Below are 20,464 nucleotides of genomic sequence, written 5' to 3' on the forward strand. Positions count from 1 at the left end.
TTTATATCGCCGGGGGAACAAGACATTCCGCACGTCTCTCTCTCGTTTCCTGGGTCTCCTGACCCAAATCAATAGTGATCTTGCAATTCTCACAAAGGAGGGGGCTACCCCACACCCTTCGGCCCCTCAGAGCTGTGGTACATTCATAACAGGAGAATGCACAAAGAAGTGTTGGGAAGTATATGGTCATGTCTAGTGGAAGGAATAAAGATGTAGACTATTTTAATGAGGAGAAATTTCTGTAACCAGAGACTTGGGAGTCCATGCGCAGGATTCTCTAAACGTTTACTTGCAAGGTAAGGAAGATAAAAGCAATGTTAGCATCTGTTTAAGAGGACGAGAAATATAAAAGCAAGGATATCAAGCTGAGGCTTTATAAGGCACTGGTGAGACTGCACTTTGAGGATTGTGAGTAGTTTTGAGCCCTTTAAGGTACTGGGAAGTTCATGAGAATGGTCCTGGCAAAGAAGGGGCTAATGTATAAGCAGTGTTTAGCACTGGGCCTGTACTCACTGGAGTTTAGAAGAATAAGAGAGGATCTCATTGAAACATTTCAAATTTTGAAAAGCCTAGATAGAGTGGATGTGGAGAGGATGTTTCCTATAGTGGGAGAGCCTAGGACTAGAGGGCATAGCCTCAGAATACAGGGATGTCCTTTTAAAACAGAGATGAAGAGGAATTTCTTTAGCCAGAGTATAATGAATCTGTGGAACTCATTGCCACAAATGGCTGTGGAAGCTGTCATTGGTTGCATTTAAAGTGGAGATTGATAGATTCTTGGTTAGCAAGGAAGTCAAAAGTAATGGGGAGAAGGCAGAAGAGTTGGGTTGCGAGAAATAATCAGCCATAATGGAATGATAAAACCTGCTCAGTGGGCCGAATGGCCTAATTCTGTTCTTGTGTCTTGTGGTTTTGTGGTCTTTTTAATCATGCAATGTACTGATTCATCTGCTTCCCTTTTGATCGTAATCCCACATGTGCATGAATTGCTTAACGTAATTACCCATCATAAATTTATAAATGTTTTGAATGCAAATAGGTAAATTGTTTTTCAGCACCTTAAACTTCTTAATCTTGTGACTGCTTATCTGTTGAGCTGGATATTCTTTGCCACCATGCCACATAAACTCCAGAGACACAAAGATAAATTTTGTTCTGGATTTGGTCTTGTTTGCGACTGAGAATAACTCTTCCTCTCATCAGTTCATCTCAAAGTCTGCTTTCCAAGTTTTGCTTTAAGACTAAGATTGGGTGGTTCACAGCGGAAACTTTAGATGACCTGGAGCTAAATGCTTTTCTTGATAGAGGTATTTTGTTAAAGGAGTATTCAAGGTTTATAAAGGAATTGTAAACTGGTCATGGAATTGGTGCTTAATTTAAATGTGCTATTGAATGCTGGAGCAGGTAAAGGATAAAGCTACATCCACACTACGTAATCCGTAACCGAAGCTTCTTCTCTTCATTTTTACCGTCTGTCTACACTAAAATGGCGTTTTCATCCCCCGAAGCTGGAGCTTTTCAGAAACGCTTTCCAGGGTGGGCATTTTTGAAAACGCTGTTGGGGCAGATCACTGTGGACGGGGTAACCAGAGACTTTTGAAAACACTGTCAGAGGGCAGCGCGCTATTTCATTGTTTTCTTGAACGCAACCTAACGATTTCAGAACAGACGGCAACGAGATTGAAGCCAGAAGAGTTAGAAATGTACTCACCAAATACTTTAACCCATAACTTACTGAATAAATAAGTATACTCACTTCACCGTTTTCTGTCCTTGCTCGTATGAAGGTGGTTTACCTATTTATGCAAGTACTTCTCTGACAATTGATGTGTAACAGCCTAACGTAACATTGTATGGAAATACAAGATAACACTGATGCAGACATGTTTTATACATTTAACAAGGTGCTGTGGCGACCCATTTCCTGGCACATCCGAACCGACTCACAATTAGATAGCCTACGGGGGTTTGCGAGCACAGAGCTTTGGAGCCTCTGCGCCATGGGGGGCAGGTTGAGGGAGGCTTAAAAGTGAGGCTGAAGATTTCGAATAGTTTTTTCCTTCGACTGCAGTTACCGACTCCGTGTCGTAATCTTAGTGCTGCGTGTAGCACACCGCTACAGTGCTTTATTAATGCAACAGAGTTGGTCAGTTTTTCAATGTTTGTCGTCAGCCGGGTCAATCCGTCTGTGAACTCCCTGTTGGTTGCCGCCATACGCTCCAGTATTTATTTTTTTTAAGTTTTAAGTTTTCCTGTGCAAGAGCCAACAGCTGTCTGTCGTTTTAAGTTTTTCTGGTCTGTAACTACACAAATGCGCACATTTACAGTGAGATTTGACACCAAACATGTCTCTTGTTTTCGGTAGACGTGTCCTGTGCATGCGCTGGAGGAGGAGATTCGCCGAAATCTCCGTTTCAGTGTGGATAGAGATACTTTCAAAAATGCATAGTGTGGACACCTATCATTTTTACGCGACACCGGCATTTTCAAAATTATCCAGTCCAGTGTGGATGTAGTCTAGGTGGAGTCATAGCCAGAAGTAGTTCGTGGAAAACTTTTTTTTGGCTGACAAGAGAAATTAGGGATAGTATCAATTCCAAGGAAGAAACGTACAAATTAGCCAGAAAAAGCGGCACACCTGAGGACTGGGAGAAATTCAGAGTCCAGCAGAGGAGGACAAAGGACTTAATTAGGAAAGGGAAAAATGATTGAGAGAAAGCTGGCAGGGAACATAAAAACTGACTGTAAAATCTTTTATAAAAAAATATTGGTTAAGACAAATGTAGGTCCCTTACAGTCAGAAACAGGTGAATTGATCATGGGAAACAAGGACATGGCAGACCAATTGAATAACTATTTTGGTTCTGTCTTCACTAAGGAGGACATAAATAATCTTCTGGAAATAGTAGGGGATCGATGGTCTAGTGATATGGAGGAACTGAGGGAAATGCATGTTAGTAGGGAAGTGGTGTTAGGTAAATTGAAGGGATTAAAGGCAGATAAAACCCCAGGGCCAGATGGTCTGCATCCCAGAGTGCTTAAGAAATAGTGGATGCATTATTGATAATTTTTCAAAACTCCTTAGATTCTGGATCAGTTCCTGAGGATTGGAGGGTGGCTAATGTAACCCCACTTTTTAAAAAAGGAGAGAGAAACCGGGGAACTATAGACCGGTTAGCCTGACATCGGTGGTGGGGAAAATGCTAGAGTCGGTTATCAAAGATGAGATAACAGCACATTTGGAAAGAGGTGAAATCATCAGACAAAGTCAGCATGGATTTGTGAAAGGAAAATCATGTCTGACGAATCTTATAGAATCTTTTGAGGATGTAACTAGTAGAGTGGATAGGGGAGAACCAGTGGATGTGGTATATTTGGATTTTCAAAAGGCTTTTGACAAGGTCCCACACAGGAGATTAGTGTGCACGGTATTGGGGGTATGGTATTGCTGTGGATAGAGAATTGATTGGCAAACAGGAAGCAAAAAGTGGGAATAAATGGGACCTTTTCAGATTGGCAGGCGGTGACTAGTGGGGTACCTCAAGGCTCTGTGCTGAGAACTCAGTTGCTTACAATATATATTAATGATTTAGACGAGGAAATTAAATGCAGCATCTCCAAGTTTGCGGATGACACGAAGCTGGGCGGCAATGTTAGCTGTGAGGAGGATGCTAAGAGGATGCAAGGTGACTTGGATAGGTTAGGTGAGTGGGCAAATTCATGGCAGATGTAATTTAATGTGGATAAATGTGAGGTTATCCACTTTGGTTGCAAGAACAGGAAAACAGATTATTATCTGAACGGTGGCCAATTAGGAAAAGAGGAGGTGCAACGAGACCTGGGTGTCATTGTACACCAGTCATTGAAAGTGGGCATGCAGGTACAGCAGGTGGTGAAAAAGGCAAATGGTATGTTGGCATTCATAGCAAGCGGATTCGAGTACAGGAGCAGAGAGGTTCTACTGCAGTTGTACAAGGCCTTGGTGAGACCACAGCTGGAGTATTGTGTGCAGCTTTGGTCCCCTAATCTGAGGAAAGACATTCTTGACACAGAGGGAGTACAGAGAAGGTTCACCAGATTGATTCCTGGGATAGTAGGACTTTCATATGAAGAAAGACTGGATCGACTAGGCTTGTACTTGCTGGAATTTAGATTGAGGGGGGGGATCTTATTGAAACATATAAAATTCTAAAGGGATTAGACAGGCTAGATGCAGGAAGATTGTTTCCGATGTTGGGGGAGTCCAGAACGAGGGGTCACAGTTTAAGGATAAAGGGGGAGCCTTTTAGGACCAAGATGAGGAAAAACTTCTTCACACAGAGTGGTGAATCTGTGGAATTCGCTGCCACAGGAAACAGTTGAGGCCAGTTCATTGGCTATATTTAAGAGGGAGTTAGATAAGGCCTTTGTGGCTAAAGGGATCGGGGGTATGGAGAGAAAGCAGGTACAGGGTTCTGAGTTGGATGATCAGCCATGATCATACTGAATGGCAGTGCAGGCTCTAAGGGCCAAATGGCCTACTCCTGCACCTATTTTCTATGTTTCTAAACAAAACTTGGGATAGAGCAACACAGAAAATGCTGGAAGAACTGAGTTTTGAATTCAGCTTAATGAGTTTTTCCCAGCCGAGAAACAAAATTTTGACAGGTGATCAACACATAGGAGGCTACATCCAGTGTTGTGGTTAGCTGCCACAGTGGCAGTTGCTGTGTAGTGTAAAATTCAAGACTAAACTGGATATGCTTTAAAACAATGTATTCATGAGAAAGGATCTAGTGCTTTCCAGGCACATATGATGAATAAAATAATATAATATTTCCACACTTATTCCTATATTAAACAATGTTTAATATTACTTCAACACAAAGATAACAAACTATTAACTATAGTTTCAATTACTTTTTGAAATATAGTCAGTTAAATATACAGAATTACATATTTATAATGGTAACACATACCAAATAGCAGAATCCCTTTGACTATTAAATACTGGTATCTGTTCCAGAAGCCAGACACCAGAAATATACTCCTTTTGTTCCAGTGTTGAGGGATGGCACCATGAGTATACAACTAATTGGGATAAGAGACAAAACTGAACTGTCCTGCACAATGGATTGTTCATCCATTCCACAATAGCAGGGACGCACTGTTGACCATGTGTTAATAGCAGGAACATTCAGCTATTGTCTGCTCCTATGTAGTTTCAAGGGGACGAAATCAGGATGTCCAATTCAATTGTGTTCAGGTTTTATTTCCTGAAGACGGGTTCTTATTTATTTACCACCCGGTAAGTCTTTGGACTGTAGAAGAAACCCATGCAGTCTCAGGGTTTCCTACAAATGTACAAGCTCCTTACAGGCAGCAGTGGGAATTGCCATACTGTAAAGCAATGTGTTACCATGTCAACCCAATTTTAGTTAATCCATAATTAGGCTGACAATCTATTGCTAGGATGTGGGAAATAAATTTCAATGATAAATGGAAAAGGCATGCATTATTGGTAATGTCATGGGGGATTTCATTTTGCGGGTAGATTGAGGAAAATGGGGTTGGTGCTGCATCCCAAGAGTGGGAATATTTAGAATGCCCACAAGATGGCTTTTTAGAGCAGCTTGTGCTTGAACCCACCACGGGAAAGGCAATTCTGGATTGGGTGTTATATAATGAACCAGATTTGATTGGGAAGCTTAAGGTAATTATCATGATGGAATTCACCCTGCAGTCTGAGAGGGGGAAGCTAAAGCCAGATGTATCAGTATTAAAATGGAGAAAAGGAAATTTGAGATGGACGAGAGAGGAGCTGACCAAAGTTGATTGGAAAGGAATGCTGGTGGGGATGACTGCATAACAGTAATCTCTGGGGTCTCTAGGGGCAATTAGGAAGGTGCAGGATAAATACATCCAAGAGATGAAGTATTCTAAAGGGAGGAAGGAACAACTGTGGCTGACAAAGGAAGTTAAATACAGCAGAAAAGCTAGGGCGGGCACAAATATAGCTAAAATTAGTGAAAAGTCAGATTTATGATACTTTGAGATACAGCAGAAAACAACTAAAAAGCTGTAAAGAGAGAAAAGATGAAGCATGAAGGTAAGCTAGCCAATAATATCAAAGAGGATGCAAAAGGGTTTTTTTCAGATATACAGTGTAAAGAGTAAAAGAGGTAGGTGAGAGTGGATATAGGACCTCTGAAAAATGATGCTGGAGAGGTGATAAGGGGGACAGAAGTGGCGGACAAATTGAAAATGTATTTTGTGTCAGTCTTCACTGTTGAAGACACTAGCAGAATGCCAGAAATTCAAGCGTGTTGGGGGCAGAAGTGAGTGTAATTGCTATTTCTAAGGTGATGGTGCTTGGGAAGCTGAAAGGTTTGAAGGTAGGTGAGTTACCTGGACCACATGGACTGCACCCCAGGGTTCTGAAAGAGGTCGCTGAAGAGATTCTGGAGGTACAGAATCACTAGATTTTGGACTGGTTCCAGAGGGAAATTTGCAAGAAAAGTTTGAGACAAGAGATAGGAAATTATAGGCCAGTTCAGTGCTTAGGAAGATGTTGGAGTCCATTATTAAGGATGTGGTTTCAGGGTACTTGGGGATGCATGTTAAAGTAGGCCAAAGTCAGTGTGGTTTCTTTAAGAGTGAATCGTGCCTGACAAATGTGTTGGTGTTCTTTGTCTATCCTGTCTGTTGTTTCTTCAAAGGAGAGCCAGTGGATGTAGTTTACTTGGATTTTCAGAAGACGTTTGACAAGGTGCCACACATATAACCATATAACAATCACAGCACGGAAGCAGGCCATCTCGGCCCTCCTAGTCCATGCCGAACTCTTAATCTCATCTAGTCCCACCTACCCACACTCAGCCCATAACCCTCCACTCCTGTCCATATACCTATCCAATTTTACCTTAAATGACGCAACTGAACTGGCCTCTACTACTTCTACAGGAAGCTCATTCCACACAGCTATCATTCTCTGAGTAAAGAAATACCCCCTCGTGTCTCCCTTAAACTTTTGCCTCCTAACTCTTTAATCATGTCCTCTTGTTTGAATCTCCCCTACTCTCAATGGAAACAGCCTATTCACGTCAACTCTATCTATCCCTCTCAAAATTTTAAATACCTCGATCAAATCCCCCCTCAACCTTCTACGCTCCAATGAATAGAGACCTAACTTGTTCAACCTTTCTCTGTAACTTAAGTGCTGAAACCCAGGTAACATCCTAGTAAATCGTCTCTGCACTCTCTCTAATTTATTGATATCTTACCTATAATTCGGTGATCAGAACTGCACACAATATTCCAAATTTGGCCTTACCAATGCCCTGTACAATTTTAACATTACATCCCAACTTCTGTACTCAATGCTTTGATTTATAAAGGCCAGCGTTCCAAAAGCTTTCTTCACCACCCTATCTACATGAGACTCCACCTTCAGGGAACTATGCACTGTTATTCCTAGATCTCTCTGTTCCTCTGCATTCCTCAATGGCCTACCATTTACCTTGTATGTTCTATTTGGATTATTCCTGCCAAAATGTAGAACCTCACACTTCTCAGCATTAAACTCCATCTGCCAACGTTCAGCCCATTTTTCTAACCGGCATAAAACTCCCTGCAAGCTTTGAAAACCCACCTCATTATCCACAACACCTCCTACCTTAGTATCATCGGCATACTTACTAATCCAATTTACCACCCCATGATCCAGATCATTTATGTATATCACAAACAACATTGGGCCCAAAACAGATCCCTGAGGCACCCTGCTAGTCACCGGCCTCCATCCCAATAAACAATTATCCACCACTACTCTCTGGCATCTCCCATCTAGCCACTGTTGAATCCATTTTATTACTCCAGCATTAATACCTAACAACTGAACCTTCTTAACTAACCTTCCATGTGGAACTTTGTCAAAGGCTTTGCTGAAGTCCATATAGACTACATCCACTGCCTTACCCTCGTCAACATTCCTCGTAACTTCTTCAAAAAATTCAATAAGGTTTGTCAAACATGACCTTCCATGCACAAATCCATGCTGGCTACTCCTAATCAGATCCTGTCTATCCAGATAATTATTAATACTATTTCTAAGAATACTTTCCATTAATTTACCCACCACTGATGTCAAACTGACAGGTCTATAATTGCTAGGCTTACTTCTAGAACCCTTTTTAAACAATGGAACCACATGAGCAATACGCCAATCCTCCGGCACAATCCCTGTTTCTAATGACATCTTAAAGATCTCCGTCAGAGCTCCTGCTATTTCTACACAAACTTCCCTCAAGGTCCTGGGGAATATCCTGTCAGGACCCGGAGATTTATCCACTTTTAAATTTCTTAAAAGCGCCTGTACTTCCACCTCTTTAATTGTCATAGGTTCCATAACTTCCTTACTTGTTTCCCACACCTTACACAATTCAATATCCTCCTCCTTAGTGAATACCGAAGAGAAGAAATCGTTCAAAATCTCTCCCATCTCCCATCTCCCTCGGCTCCACACATAGCTGACCACTCTGATTCTCTAAGGGGCCAATTTTATCCCTCACTATCCTCTTGCTTTTAATATAACTGTAGAAACCTTTTGGATTTACTTTCACCTTATTTGCCAAACCAACCTCGTATCTTCTTTTAGCTTTTCTAATCTCTTTAAGATTCCTTTTACATTCTTTATATTCCTCGAGCAATTCCTTTACTCCATGCTGCCTATATCTATTGTAGACATCCCTCTTTTTCCAAACCAAATTTCTAATATCCCTTGAAAACCATGGTGCTTTCAAACCTTTAACCTTTCCTTTCAACCTAACAGGAACATGAAGATTCTGTACCCTCATAATCTCACCCTTAAATGACCTCCATTTCTCTATTACATCCTTCCCATAAAACAACTTGACCCAATCCACTCTCTCTAAATCCCTTCGCATCTCCTCAAAGTTAGCCTTTCTCCAATCAAAAATCTCAACTCTAGGTCCTGTCCTGTCCTTCTCCATAATTATATTGAAGCTAATGCTATTGTGATCACTGGACCCAAAGTGCTCCCCAACACATACTGTTGGGGAGACACTAAAAGGTGTCAGCTGACCTATCGCATTCCCTAACAGGAGATCCAACACTGCCCCATCTCTAGTCAGTCTATGTATGTACATGTTATGTATGACACATAACTTTCATGAGGCTGCTTAATAAGATAAGGGCACATGGTATAACAGGAAGTATACTAGCATGGGTAGAAGATTGGCTGACTGGCAGGAGGCAAAGAGTGTGAATAAAGGAGGCCATTTCTGGTGTTCCACAGAGCTTGGTATCAAGACTGCTACTTTTCATGCTTATATGTCAGTGATTTAGATGATTAAATTGACGGCTTTGTATCATCTGCAAACTTGACCACAAGGATAAGTGGAAGGCAGGTGGCATTAAGGAAACAGGAGTCTGCAGAAGGACTTGGACAGACTGGGAGAATGGGCAAAGAAGTGGCAGATGGAATATAGTGTAGGGAAGAGTATGGTCCTGCAGTTTGGTAGAAGAAATAAAGATGTACATGATTTTCTAAATGGGGAGAAGATTTGAAAATCAGAGGTTCAAAGAGATTTGGGAGTACTTGTGCAGGTTTCCATAAAGGCTAACTGCAGGTGGTAAGGAAGGTCATACAATGTTCCCATTCTTTTCAAGAGGTCTGGAATACAAGAGCAAGGATGTGATCCGGAGGTTTTACTGTATAAGACATTAGTGAGGCTGCACCTGGAGTTTTGTGAGCAGTTTTCTGCCCCTTAAGGATATGCTAGCTTTGGAGAGGGTCCAGAGGAGGTTCACAAGAATGATTCTGGGAATGAAATGGTTAATGCTTGAGGAGCTTTTGTTGGCTCTTGACCTGTAATTCCTGGAGTTCAGAAGAAACCTATCAAATATTGGAAGTGTTAGAGTGATTTTTGGGTTTAGGTCGTTCACACAGGCCACGTCCACACTACACCGGATAAATCCATAACTGAAGCTTTTTCTCTTTTTTACCATCCGTCCATACTAAAGCGGAGTTTTCGTACCCCGAAACTGGAGCTTTTCAGAAATGCTTTCCAAGATGTGTATTTTTGAAAACACCGATTCGGCAGATCAGTGTGGATGGGGTAACCGGAGAAATCTGAAAACACTGTCAGACGGCAGCACGCCATTTCATTGTTTTCTTGAACGCAACCTAACAATTTCAGAACAGATGGCAACAAGACTGAAGCCAGAAGAGTTAGAAATGTACTCACCAAATACTTTGACACATAACTTACTGAATAAATAAGTATACTCACTTTGCCTAGTTTTCTGTCCTTGCTCATATGAAGGTGGTTTACCTACTTGTGCAAGTACTTCTCTGACAATAAATGTGTAACAGCCTAATGTAACATTGTATGGAAATACATAATACTGATGCAGATATGTTTTACATATTTAACAAGGAGCTTTATTAATGCAGCAGAGTTGGTCAGTTTTTCAGTGTTTGTCGTCAGCCGAGTCATACTGCCCGTGAGCTCCCTGTTGGTTGCCTCCATACGCTTCAGTTTTTTTTTACTTTTAAGTCCTCCTGTGCGAGGCCAACAGCTGCCCGTCGTTTAAGTTTTTCTAGTCTGTAACTGAACAAACACGCACCGTCTTCCACGGCAAGATTCGACACCAAACATGTTGCTTGTTTTCGGTAGATGTGTCTTGTGCATGCGCAGTAGAAGATTCGCTGAAATCTCCGTTTCAATGTGGACAGAGACATTTTTAAAAACACAGGGTGTAGATGCCTATCGCTTTTACACAAAACTGGCGTTTTCAAAATTATCCGGTCTAGTGTGGATAATAGCCTTAGCAAATGGCTTTGGCCACCAGTCTTCTGAGTTCCTTGACAATTTTTAGTTTGTAGCAATTTCCTAAAGGCTGTGAATCCCAGTCCATTTGTAACAATGCAAACACGAGGAAATCTGTAGATTCTGGAAATTTAAGCACACACAAAATGCTGGTGGAACGCAGCAGGTGAGGCATCAATCTATAGGAAGAAGCACAGTCGATGTTTCGGGCCGATACCCTTCATCAGGCATCTTTTACTATCTCTTTCAGTTAGTCCTGATGAAGGGTTTCGGCCTGAAACATTGACTGTGCCTTTTGTAACAATGCATTTCCTAAAGGCTGTGAAATCCAGTTCATTTGTAACAATGCATTTCCGAAAAGCTGTGAATACTGGAATACCAGTCCAGACGCTGCTGGTGCCTGTGGGTTGGATGTAATCGGGAGGTGTGAAGTTTGTATGTAGTTTCAAAAGGAAGCATTGTCTATACTTTGTAAATATGGAATTGTTGTGTCTGTGTGTGAGAGAGATAAATATCGAGCCCCATGTTGGGCAGCAGACCTTTCCACTGAAAGCTTCTCGGTATAATATGATGCTTGCTGTACCTTATTTTGTTGAATAAAGAAGCTGCTTTGTATCTACCAGTCACTCCGGTGATTTCATTCACGCCACAACATGAAGTCTAAGATAGTGTGGCTGTGGAGACTGTTCCCTGTAGTGGGTGAATCTAGGAGCAGAGGGCACAGCTTCAGAATAGAGGGATGATGTCCATTTAGAATAGCGATGAGGAATTTCTTTAACCAGAGGGTCGTGAATCTGGAATTCTCTGCTGTGGATGCCAAGTCATTGAGTAAATTTAAAGCAGAGGTTGATAGATTCTTGATTAGTCGGGGCATCAAAGGTTATGCAGAGGAGGCGGGAGAATAACATTGACAGCAATAATAAATCAGCCATGATGGAATGGTGGAGAAGAATCCATGAGCCAAGTGGCCTAATTCTGCTCCTATATCTTATGGTTTAATTAACAGTCAACATTTCGGGCTGGGACACATCATTGTTCCTGATGAAGAGTCTTGCCTGAAATGTCGACTGTTTATTCTCTGGGGATGCTGCCTGACCTGCTGAGTTCCTCCACCATTTTCTGTGTGTTGCTCTGGATTTCTAGCATCTGCAAAATCTCTTGTGTTTATCATTTATGCTATCCATAATGCCACAACTCCAGACTGATCCCTAACATGCTCAAATAAATTGATGCACGGGTGCGATGAAATACTTACTTTCACTCGTGGCATATAAGCAACATTCACAAGGGAACATGTAAAATAACTATGTTATAAACAGTTCTAAGTATTTTCCTGGTCCATGCCAGCTTTCTTTTGAATCTCTTGTGTATTGTGTAGAGCCTCAGGATAGCATTTCAAGGGTTATTGCCAATTTTTTTTGTGCCTGCAAAGTAAAATGACCAATGGCTTTAATTTTAATGGTACCTTTCATTTAATTCAAAATCCTTTTGATGAGAATTTGTACATGCAATATGCATTTTACATCCTTTTTGCTCTTTAGCAGGGTAAAGATGTCAGAAGCAGAAAAAGACCTGGTGGCTAAGATGCTGCGAGCGGTACTGCAGTCAAGCAAAGATGGTGTGGCTTTCACAAGACTGCAGGATGAATATAAGCAACTCACAGGTGAAGTGATCCCTCATAAACAGCTTGGATTTCCCACCCTTGAGAACTACTTGAAAAGCATCCCCTCGGTTGTGAGGTGCAGAGTTAATAAAAATGGAGAGGTAAGACATGAATTGAAAGTTATCATTACATTTGAGTCTGTATTATCCCTACCCCTGAGTCTCATTAATTTTCCAGACTTGCATGTTTAATTCTGTAGCACATATTCACTAATTTACAAGGAATTTGCTTGTGCTGGGCTACTTTCCATTTGTCTTGTATGTTGCTCAAATACTAGATGATTTGTTGGCATGGGTATCTTGGATGAGGATCCATTATCACTCTTTTCCATCTTTGTGTGTATTTACATTCAGTGGCCACTTTATTAGGTACAGTAATGAAACTCTGTGTGGTCTTCTGCTGCTGTAGCCCATCCATATCAAGGCTTGACAGGTTGTGCGTTCATACACGTTCTTCTGCACACCACTGTTGTAGCGCATGGTTAATTGAGTTACTGTTGCTTTCCTGTCAGGTTTGGCCATTCTCTTCTGACTTCTCTTGTTAACAATGCGTTTTCACTCACAGACTGGATATCTTTTGTTTTTCTACACCATTTTCTGTAAACTAGAAACTGCTCTGTGTGTAAGTTCCAGGAGGTCAGTAGTTTCTGAGACGCTCAAACCACGCATCTGGCACAAACAATCATTCCATGGTCAGAGTCACTTGGATCACATTTCTTCCCCCATTCTGACGTTCTGAACACAACTGAAACTCTTTTACCATGTCTGAAAACTTTTTTGCATTTGAGTTGCTGCCACATGATATGATTAGATATTTGCATTATGTTATGGGTTGTTACGGTAATGTAGTGATTAGCATGACACGATTATAGCTTGGGATGTTGGTACTGAGTTCAATTCTGGTGTCCTCTAAGAAATTTTGTATGTCCTTCTCTATTTTCCAGCTGTGATCAATTAATGGCAGGAATATGATATGATTGCTCAGGATGCTTCATGAACATGTACTCTGTACTAACTACACACAGCTCAGAAGTTGAATCTCTTTCTAATGATTGTGATGTAAAAATTCAATATTCAAAGTACATTTATTATCAAAGTATGTGTGCAGTATACAACCCTGACATTTGTCTCTCCACAGACAACACAAAATAAACCATGGAACCTGTTTAAAGAACAGAACTACAAAAGAAGCAACAAAATATACTTTATTTTAGTCTTCATCTGGGGGATTTAAGTAGTGGGATTCGTTTATCCCTTTGAGAATTTAACTCTTAGATTTTTATTGATCGGCGTTTTTTCAGAGTGGAGCCTCTGCCTCTTCATCTTCAGATGCACCACTGCCTGCACTAAATGTGATTTATCTTTATCAGACTGAATTTGAGTACATTGCATTTGTGTTGGTGAGACCCTGTGTGAGATTATCACAATAGTGCACACATGATTAAGTTGCATGATTAAGATTCTGGTCACATAACAAGCAGACATTTCTCTTATTCAGATCTCAAAGTACATCAAGTTTTTCACTTCAGAATAAAGATAGCAGCAAATGATTCAATAGCTCCAATGGTATTGCAGTTATTTTGTATGACAGATGTTTCCATTCAAGTTCAAACACCTTTGTTGAGACCTAGTATTTACATGAATGGTTTAAAATCATTCTTGAGGATGGATACCCAGACACACAAAATTATTGTTGAGAAGGCTGGCTCCCAGAGTACACAAACATCCTAATTATAGATATAGGAAATGTGCCTAGGGACATGCTTGATGAGTGAAATGACAAACTGACTTATTTGGTGTCTGGTTTGATGTAGGCCAATAATGTAGGCTTAACTATGTGGGTAAGTAAGTTCAAGTACTGATGTGTCAAATTATGTTGAGTCAAATGACCTCAGTGAGTGCTATGGTAAATTTACTTAGGTATCAGTAACCTCAAGCAGACACCAATTTGGGTTAGCTTTGGTTTAAGTTATCTCAATACAGCAGTCTATTGATGTTTTGTTGGTAGGTTTGTGTGTAAAATAGCATTTGACTAAAATTCTGAAGAGCATCCATCACTGTGGAATGATGTTCAACAATGAATCTTTCAAGAGAAGGGTGTTGAAAAATTCAAAAGAAGAAAGAAAATAGCAAAACTAAATTACCTCAATAACTTAAATGTTTAGTCAGTCAAAATATCTTAATTTGAAACCAGTGAGTGGTACATTAAATAAATGGAGGTATCTAGCTGTATTTGACTTTAGGGACAATGCTCACTTTAGTTAAGTTGTAGGATTTTTGTCATCTGCTGAGCTTTACAAAAATGAATGACAATTGGGTTCTTTAACAGCTGTCGTCTGGGGTGGATTCCACAAAGGGTTTTGAACAAAATGTATTTCTGTATTACAAAACCAAATTAAGTAGGGGCTTAACAATGAATTTATGATGAGGGAGAATGTTGACTTGTGCATGGGACTGCTGGATTGTTCAAAATGTTTGTGAAAAGTATAGACGCATTTGGTTTCATTTCTAGAAACATTAATCAAATCATTAAGAGAAAATGTCAGCTAAAACTTATTTTATCCACAGGTGATTTGCTTTGCTACTGTAAACAATGATACTGCACATATTGCTAAATTAGTAGCTCGCCAGAGAAGTCCTAAGAAGAAACATGGTGAACAAACATTGGTAAATTCGCAATTACGATTAAAACGTGCCTTACCAGCCATGCAAGTAGGTAAGTCAACATCAGTTATTTCAATGTTTTAGTGAGTGACAACTGTTCTGTGTAGTCGCAAGCTAGATTTTTGAAGATATTTGATGACACTAATTCCATCTTAGTCTCCGGCAATCCAAACACCAAAGTTGCCCTTCTGGTGTGAAAACCTATTCATAACCTATTCATAAAAAAGACAATCCAATATGTATGTTTCATGGATGCATTTAACTTTCAGTGCTTGAATGCAAATGTGTGCCTGTTGTGGATTTAGATTTTCATTTTTGAGTTGAAGCCAGATTTTAAAATGATCTATTTTGCATGGCTGTTGTTTTGACGTGACACAAGGATGGCGAACCCACCCAAAGGTTTTGGATCACTATGCTTAAAAATGAAACTTCGTTTATGGCACAGAGGCAAATGAACCTGTGCTTAGCTAGAATTTTTCACAAGTTGAAGATGCCCAGTGTTTCAAGGCTACTGTTGTATCTCACTCATTTTCCCGAGTCTATCTGGTAGATTTGCTACTGTAAATCTTGTAATTTCTGCACAGGCTGTGAATTTCTTACATCATATAAACTAATACTCTGTTGCTTTTACTAGTCTAATAAAGCATTTAAGATCTGAACACCAATTGCTGGAGGGACTCAGCAGGCCAGGCAGCACAGAGTACAGTTGTCATTTTGGGCCGAGACCTGTCAGCAGTCCTGATGAAAGGTCTCTGCCTGAACGTCGACAACTCTTTTCCATAGATGCTGTCTGGCCTGCTGAGTCCCTCCAGCATTTTGTGTGTGTTGCTTGAATTTCCAGCATCTACAGATTTTCTCTTGTTTGTGATTTAGATCCAAATGCTATCAGCTTGTCATCTAGAAATAGAGCTGCTACAATTTCTTTTACATCGAAAAAAGCCTTCTTTCCCTCTTTTTGTTCTGGATCGTATGTACGCATTTATCAAGTAACCACTGACATTCACTTTTTAAAAATGGTCTTAGAGTTGCTATAACTCTGATTTATAAAGGATAAAATAATTGGATAATCAAAAAATATAGATGCTAGAAATCTAGAGTAAAATGGAATATGCTGGAAATGCCTAACAGGTTATGCTGCATCTGTGGGAAGAGTAACAGCTGATATTTCAGGTTGCAGATCCTTTGTCAGATCTGGGAAGGACATGAACCTCATTAAGCTGGAAGGAATATCGGGAGGGAGGATAAAACTGGGGGGGAGGGGGAATAATGGATATAAACTGTAAACAAGATTAACTGATCGATGAGTTAATGAAGAAGTTGGTGATGGATTTTTCTAGACATTGCTTTACTCTTTTTTTTTGTAAGTTGATACATCTTTTACTTTTTCACTTGGATTCGGCCTATTTTTCACCAAAACCTCATCGAGATAATGATTACTTCCACAGACCCCGATGTCATCTGCTGTGTCCACCTTTGCACCTGTTATTGGTTTTTCTACGTTTTATTCTGAATTACAACTTGGTTTACTCTGATTCTAAAAGATGGACATTGCCTCTTTTGTCTTAAAGGATATTCAAATACTTAAAATGATATCTCATTAAACTGGAACATCCATTTCTGGATTAAGAAGGAACACTGTTTTGAAATGCTTAAAGAAAAACACTTACTAGAAAAACACGATTTTTTAACGGTATTTACAGATGTGGCAATATGTTAATAAGACGCTTAAAAATGTAACCAAGGCAAATGCATGCTTGATAGAGCTCTTTAGAAAAGCATATAATTCAGATAATGGTAGTAGAATCATTTCAAGCATGTATAAGGGGTTGTCAAATCTTAAAACACATTCGACTTCATACATTAAAACAAAATGGGAGAAGGAAGTTAAGGAGGGATAATTATATCTGAGGAAGAATGGACAACAATATGGAGATATCAATGGAAGTGTACCAATTCATAGAAATGGAGGGAGTTTGGATGGAAAAACTTGATAAGTTATTTTATTACACTCTCTCAGAAATCCCATTATGATGGTAACCTCCCTGTTTGCTGGAGAAATTGTGGAAATCAAAATGAAATCAATATCATAATTTTTGGGACTGCCCTGTTATCAAAAACTATTAGAGGGGGATACACAATGCCCTACAAGACATCTTTAAATGTAAAATACCCTTGGAGAGTAAGACCATATATTTTGGATATATACCTCAAGAATGGTTGAAAAGAGATAAATATTTAATGAATACTCTGTTGGTGGCTGGTAAAAAGACTCTTACGAGGGAATGGTTATCACAGGAGAGCCCAACTTTAAATACATGGATGGAAATTACAATGGACATTTACAAAATGGAGAAGATAGCAGCTGTTAATCATAAGCTGGAAGAATTTGATTCATACTGGGAAAAATGGTTTAACTGCATAATGCCTTATAGGCCTGATTTTGTTCTCACAAATCAATGAATCTGTTGTAAAAAAAAATCACTCCCTACTTGTACATAGTTCTTTCCTTTTGCTTATTTTTTCTTTCCACTCTTTTCTGTAAGTGTATACCCCAGATAAATACTTTGTGGAGATTTTGTGATATATATGAATATATGCTATATATGTACAATGTCTGAAATACATCTTATATGGAAATGTTTGATGAACTTCAATATTAAAAAAAAATTACTTAAAGATGCCAATGCTAATGATTTTTTTTCTGAAATTAACATATTTGAATTTTGGATACTAGATTATGCAGATGCTGGAAACTTGAACAACACACACAAAATGCTGGAGAAACTCAGTAATATGGGTTTCGGCTCAAAACGTTGACTGTTGTAGATGCTGCCTGACTCAGAGTTCCTCCAGCATTTTGTGTGTGTTATGCAAGCAGAAAATTGAGATCTGCAGTAGATGCAAAGGAGCATAGATTTAACAGATTACCAGAGTACACATCATTTCCACAAACAGTGGATGGGACCAGAAGGTCTCTGCTCAAGATGAATGTTAGTTTTAAGAATAAAGGATAAAGATTCCAGTTAGCGTGGACACCAGGTGGAATGAAGCCAAGCCCAGAAAAAAAAATATAGTTGAGGTGGAAGCACTGTAGGGCACATAACTAACTTTTCAGGCTATTATACCTTTCTGCTCTAATTGTTGGTTCTTCTGCAAACTTTTTTTTTGCTCAATTGGGACTGGGTTTTACTTCAATTAATAGGAATATAAATACTCAGTGCACCAAGTCCATTTTGTTAAGCATTCTGGGTGCAACATTTAGAAAAGCTTTGCTCTTGGAATTCGTTTCTGAATTGCCATGTTACATTCAATTTTGTTACCTTTCCCCATCTCGTGATTTACTGTGATCATCTGTAGTTTTCAATTTCTTTGTAGAATATATAATTAACTCCTTTCAATGTTTATCCCTTCTGATCTGAGTCATTCCAAATTGTAGAATTCTGTGAATTAAAACTCTGATATTTAAAATAAAACTGAAATGCTCAACAGGTCAGGCAGCATCTGTGGTGACAGAAACAGTCTCTATTCCTGAATCTGATGACGAAGGGTCTTCAACATGAAACATTAAGCCTAATCTGCGTGTTTCCAGCATTGCCAGATGTTTCATAGTTTTACTACTGTTACGAATGAGGAGCAACTCTGATGGGCAGAAGGGTGCAAAGTCGCCCCCCCCCCCCCCGAGAATCGCAAAATCGCTCTTATTTTGGGTCTGATACCAAGGAAATGAGAGAGAGAACAGCAAAAGGCAGTTGTTAGTGACAACACTCATGAAAAATTAATGAGGGAGAGGCCCACAGGTTGGAATGTCTCCTGTTGACAAAAAAGATTACTACTATTGTCTCGTGGAGAAGGATTGTTTATTGAGTACTGTTCTATTCATTGAAACCCCTCAGGGGGCAACCAGAGGGGACTGGTTTGATGGGTTGCATCATCCCAACCTGATTGATACCTGAGACCCCGTGAGTGAGGATAAAAGTAGGGTCTGGGGAACACCCCTCAGACGCACCAGGAGAGACGCTACGAGACCGGTGGGGGCTTGTGTGTGTGTCCACCCTTGCCTGGGTGACGAGTCCACCACGGAAGAACGGTCTAGCTAAAGGACGGAGGGGTCATATGTGAATGTCCACAACAACAACGCATCGACGGATCAAGATCGTAAAGGAAAGTCGGCAAGTCAATAGCTGTTTCTCTCCCTCTCCCTCTCCCTCCCCCTCTCCCTCCCCCTCTCCCCCTAACAATTGCAACACAGCGACCAACAACTACCACAGTCTGCATGAACTGAACTGAACTTTATATTTCCATCGGACAATTCATTATCCCCTAGACAACGATAGAGCTTATTTCTTATTGATTATTATTATACCCGCACTTTAGGTTTAGTATTGATGACGTATATTATCTGTATATTTGCATTGATATTATTTTTGTGTATTTTTACTAATAAATACTGTTAAAAATAATATCATCAGACTTCAACGGATACTCCTATCTTTGCTGGTAAGATACCCAGTTACGGGGTTCGTAACACTACCTGTATGTTGCTGGTATACCTTTGTTTGAAATTGTTCATTTTGGGCACCTACCTTTTATTTATAGTATAAGTGGAGTGTTATAATGTCACTTTCTACTTCTGTAAATTCTTAGTCTGCATTTGCCACATTTGGGCTCAACTCTCTTATTGAAGATGATTATAGTTGGATTTCTCAGAGTTCCATTCTTGTGTCCCTTTTTCCCCTGGATGTGGCTAATGAGATTGTGGACATGTGACTGAAATTTTTAAAAAATTCAGTAGGGATGCTGCCTGCTCCTGAGTCTTTATCTGCTGCATGACACTGCCCTCCACAATGAAGGAAAATGTTAACCAATTTCTGAATCTCAAGAGCTACGGTACTTCTTGTCAAAGTTCAATTTATAACCTTTGCTCATGATCTTGATGTAACACATAACTGGTGGTCTGCCTTAGCAGTGGTCCCTACCTTCTTATCTGTTTTTGAGAGCGTTTATTTGTCGTACTGTATTTGGAAAAGTCTCCAAATGTACCAGAAGAATAAGCTAACTAACGTGATTGTGCACTTCCAAGCCAGCATCCCAGTATTGATACTTTAATTGTACTCATTTGGCTTTCTTGAGTGGCCTCATTGGTTGCCTGCTCAAACCAGACTCCCAAAGCAGGCCTTTTGAGGACAGAATGGAAAAGAGATGAATGGAGGAAAAAATTCAAAAATCATTGAGGAGGAAAATGCACTGTTCCCACTAAGTCTGGAAATCACTGACACAGCACTCAACGGAAGAACAATGTTTGCGAT

The 20,464-nt window shown here is 40.0% G+C and overlaps 1 protein-coding gene across 3 annotated transcripts in view; it reads left to right on the plus strand.

Moving 5' to 3' along the window:
- The window catches only part of LOC132394191 (tudor domain-containing protein 7-like), a 137,687-nt gene that overhangs the window by 6,505 nt on the left and 110,718 nt on the right, over positions 1-20,464 (plus strand). For 2 of the 3 annotated variants that reach the window (XM_059970031.1, XM_059970034.1), the window contains 2 exons: positions 12,374-12,596; positions 15,063-15,210. In XM_059970031.1, the coding sequence (XP_059826014.1) occupies positions 12,384-12,596; positions 15,063-15,210 (361 nt within the window). In that variant the 5' untranslated portion in view covers positions 12,374-12,383. Of the gene's footprint in view, positions 1-12,373; positions 12,597-15,062; positions 15,211-20,464 lie in introns of those variants that run through there. The other variant, XM_059970033.1, reaches the window with a different exon arrangement.

Source organism: Hypanus sabinus, chromosome 5 (genome assembly GCF_030144855.1).
Source record: "Hypanus sabinus isolate sHypSab1 chromosome 5, sHypSab1.hap1, whole genome shotgun sequence".
Lineage (NCBI taxonomy): Eukaryota > Metazoa > Chordata > Chondrichthyes > Myliobatiformes > Dasyatidae > Hypanus > Hypanus sabinus.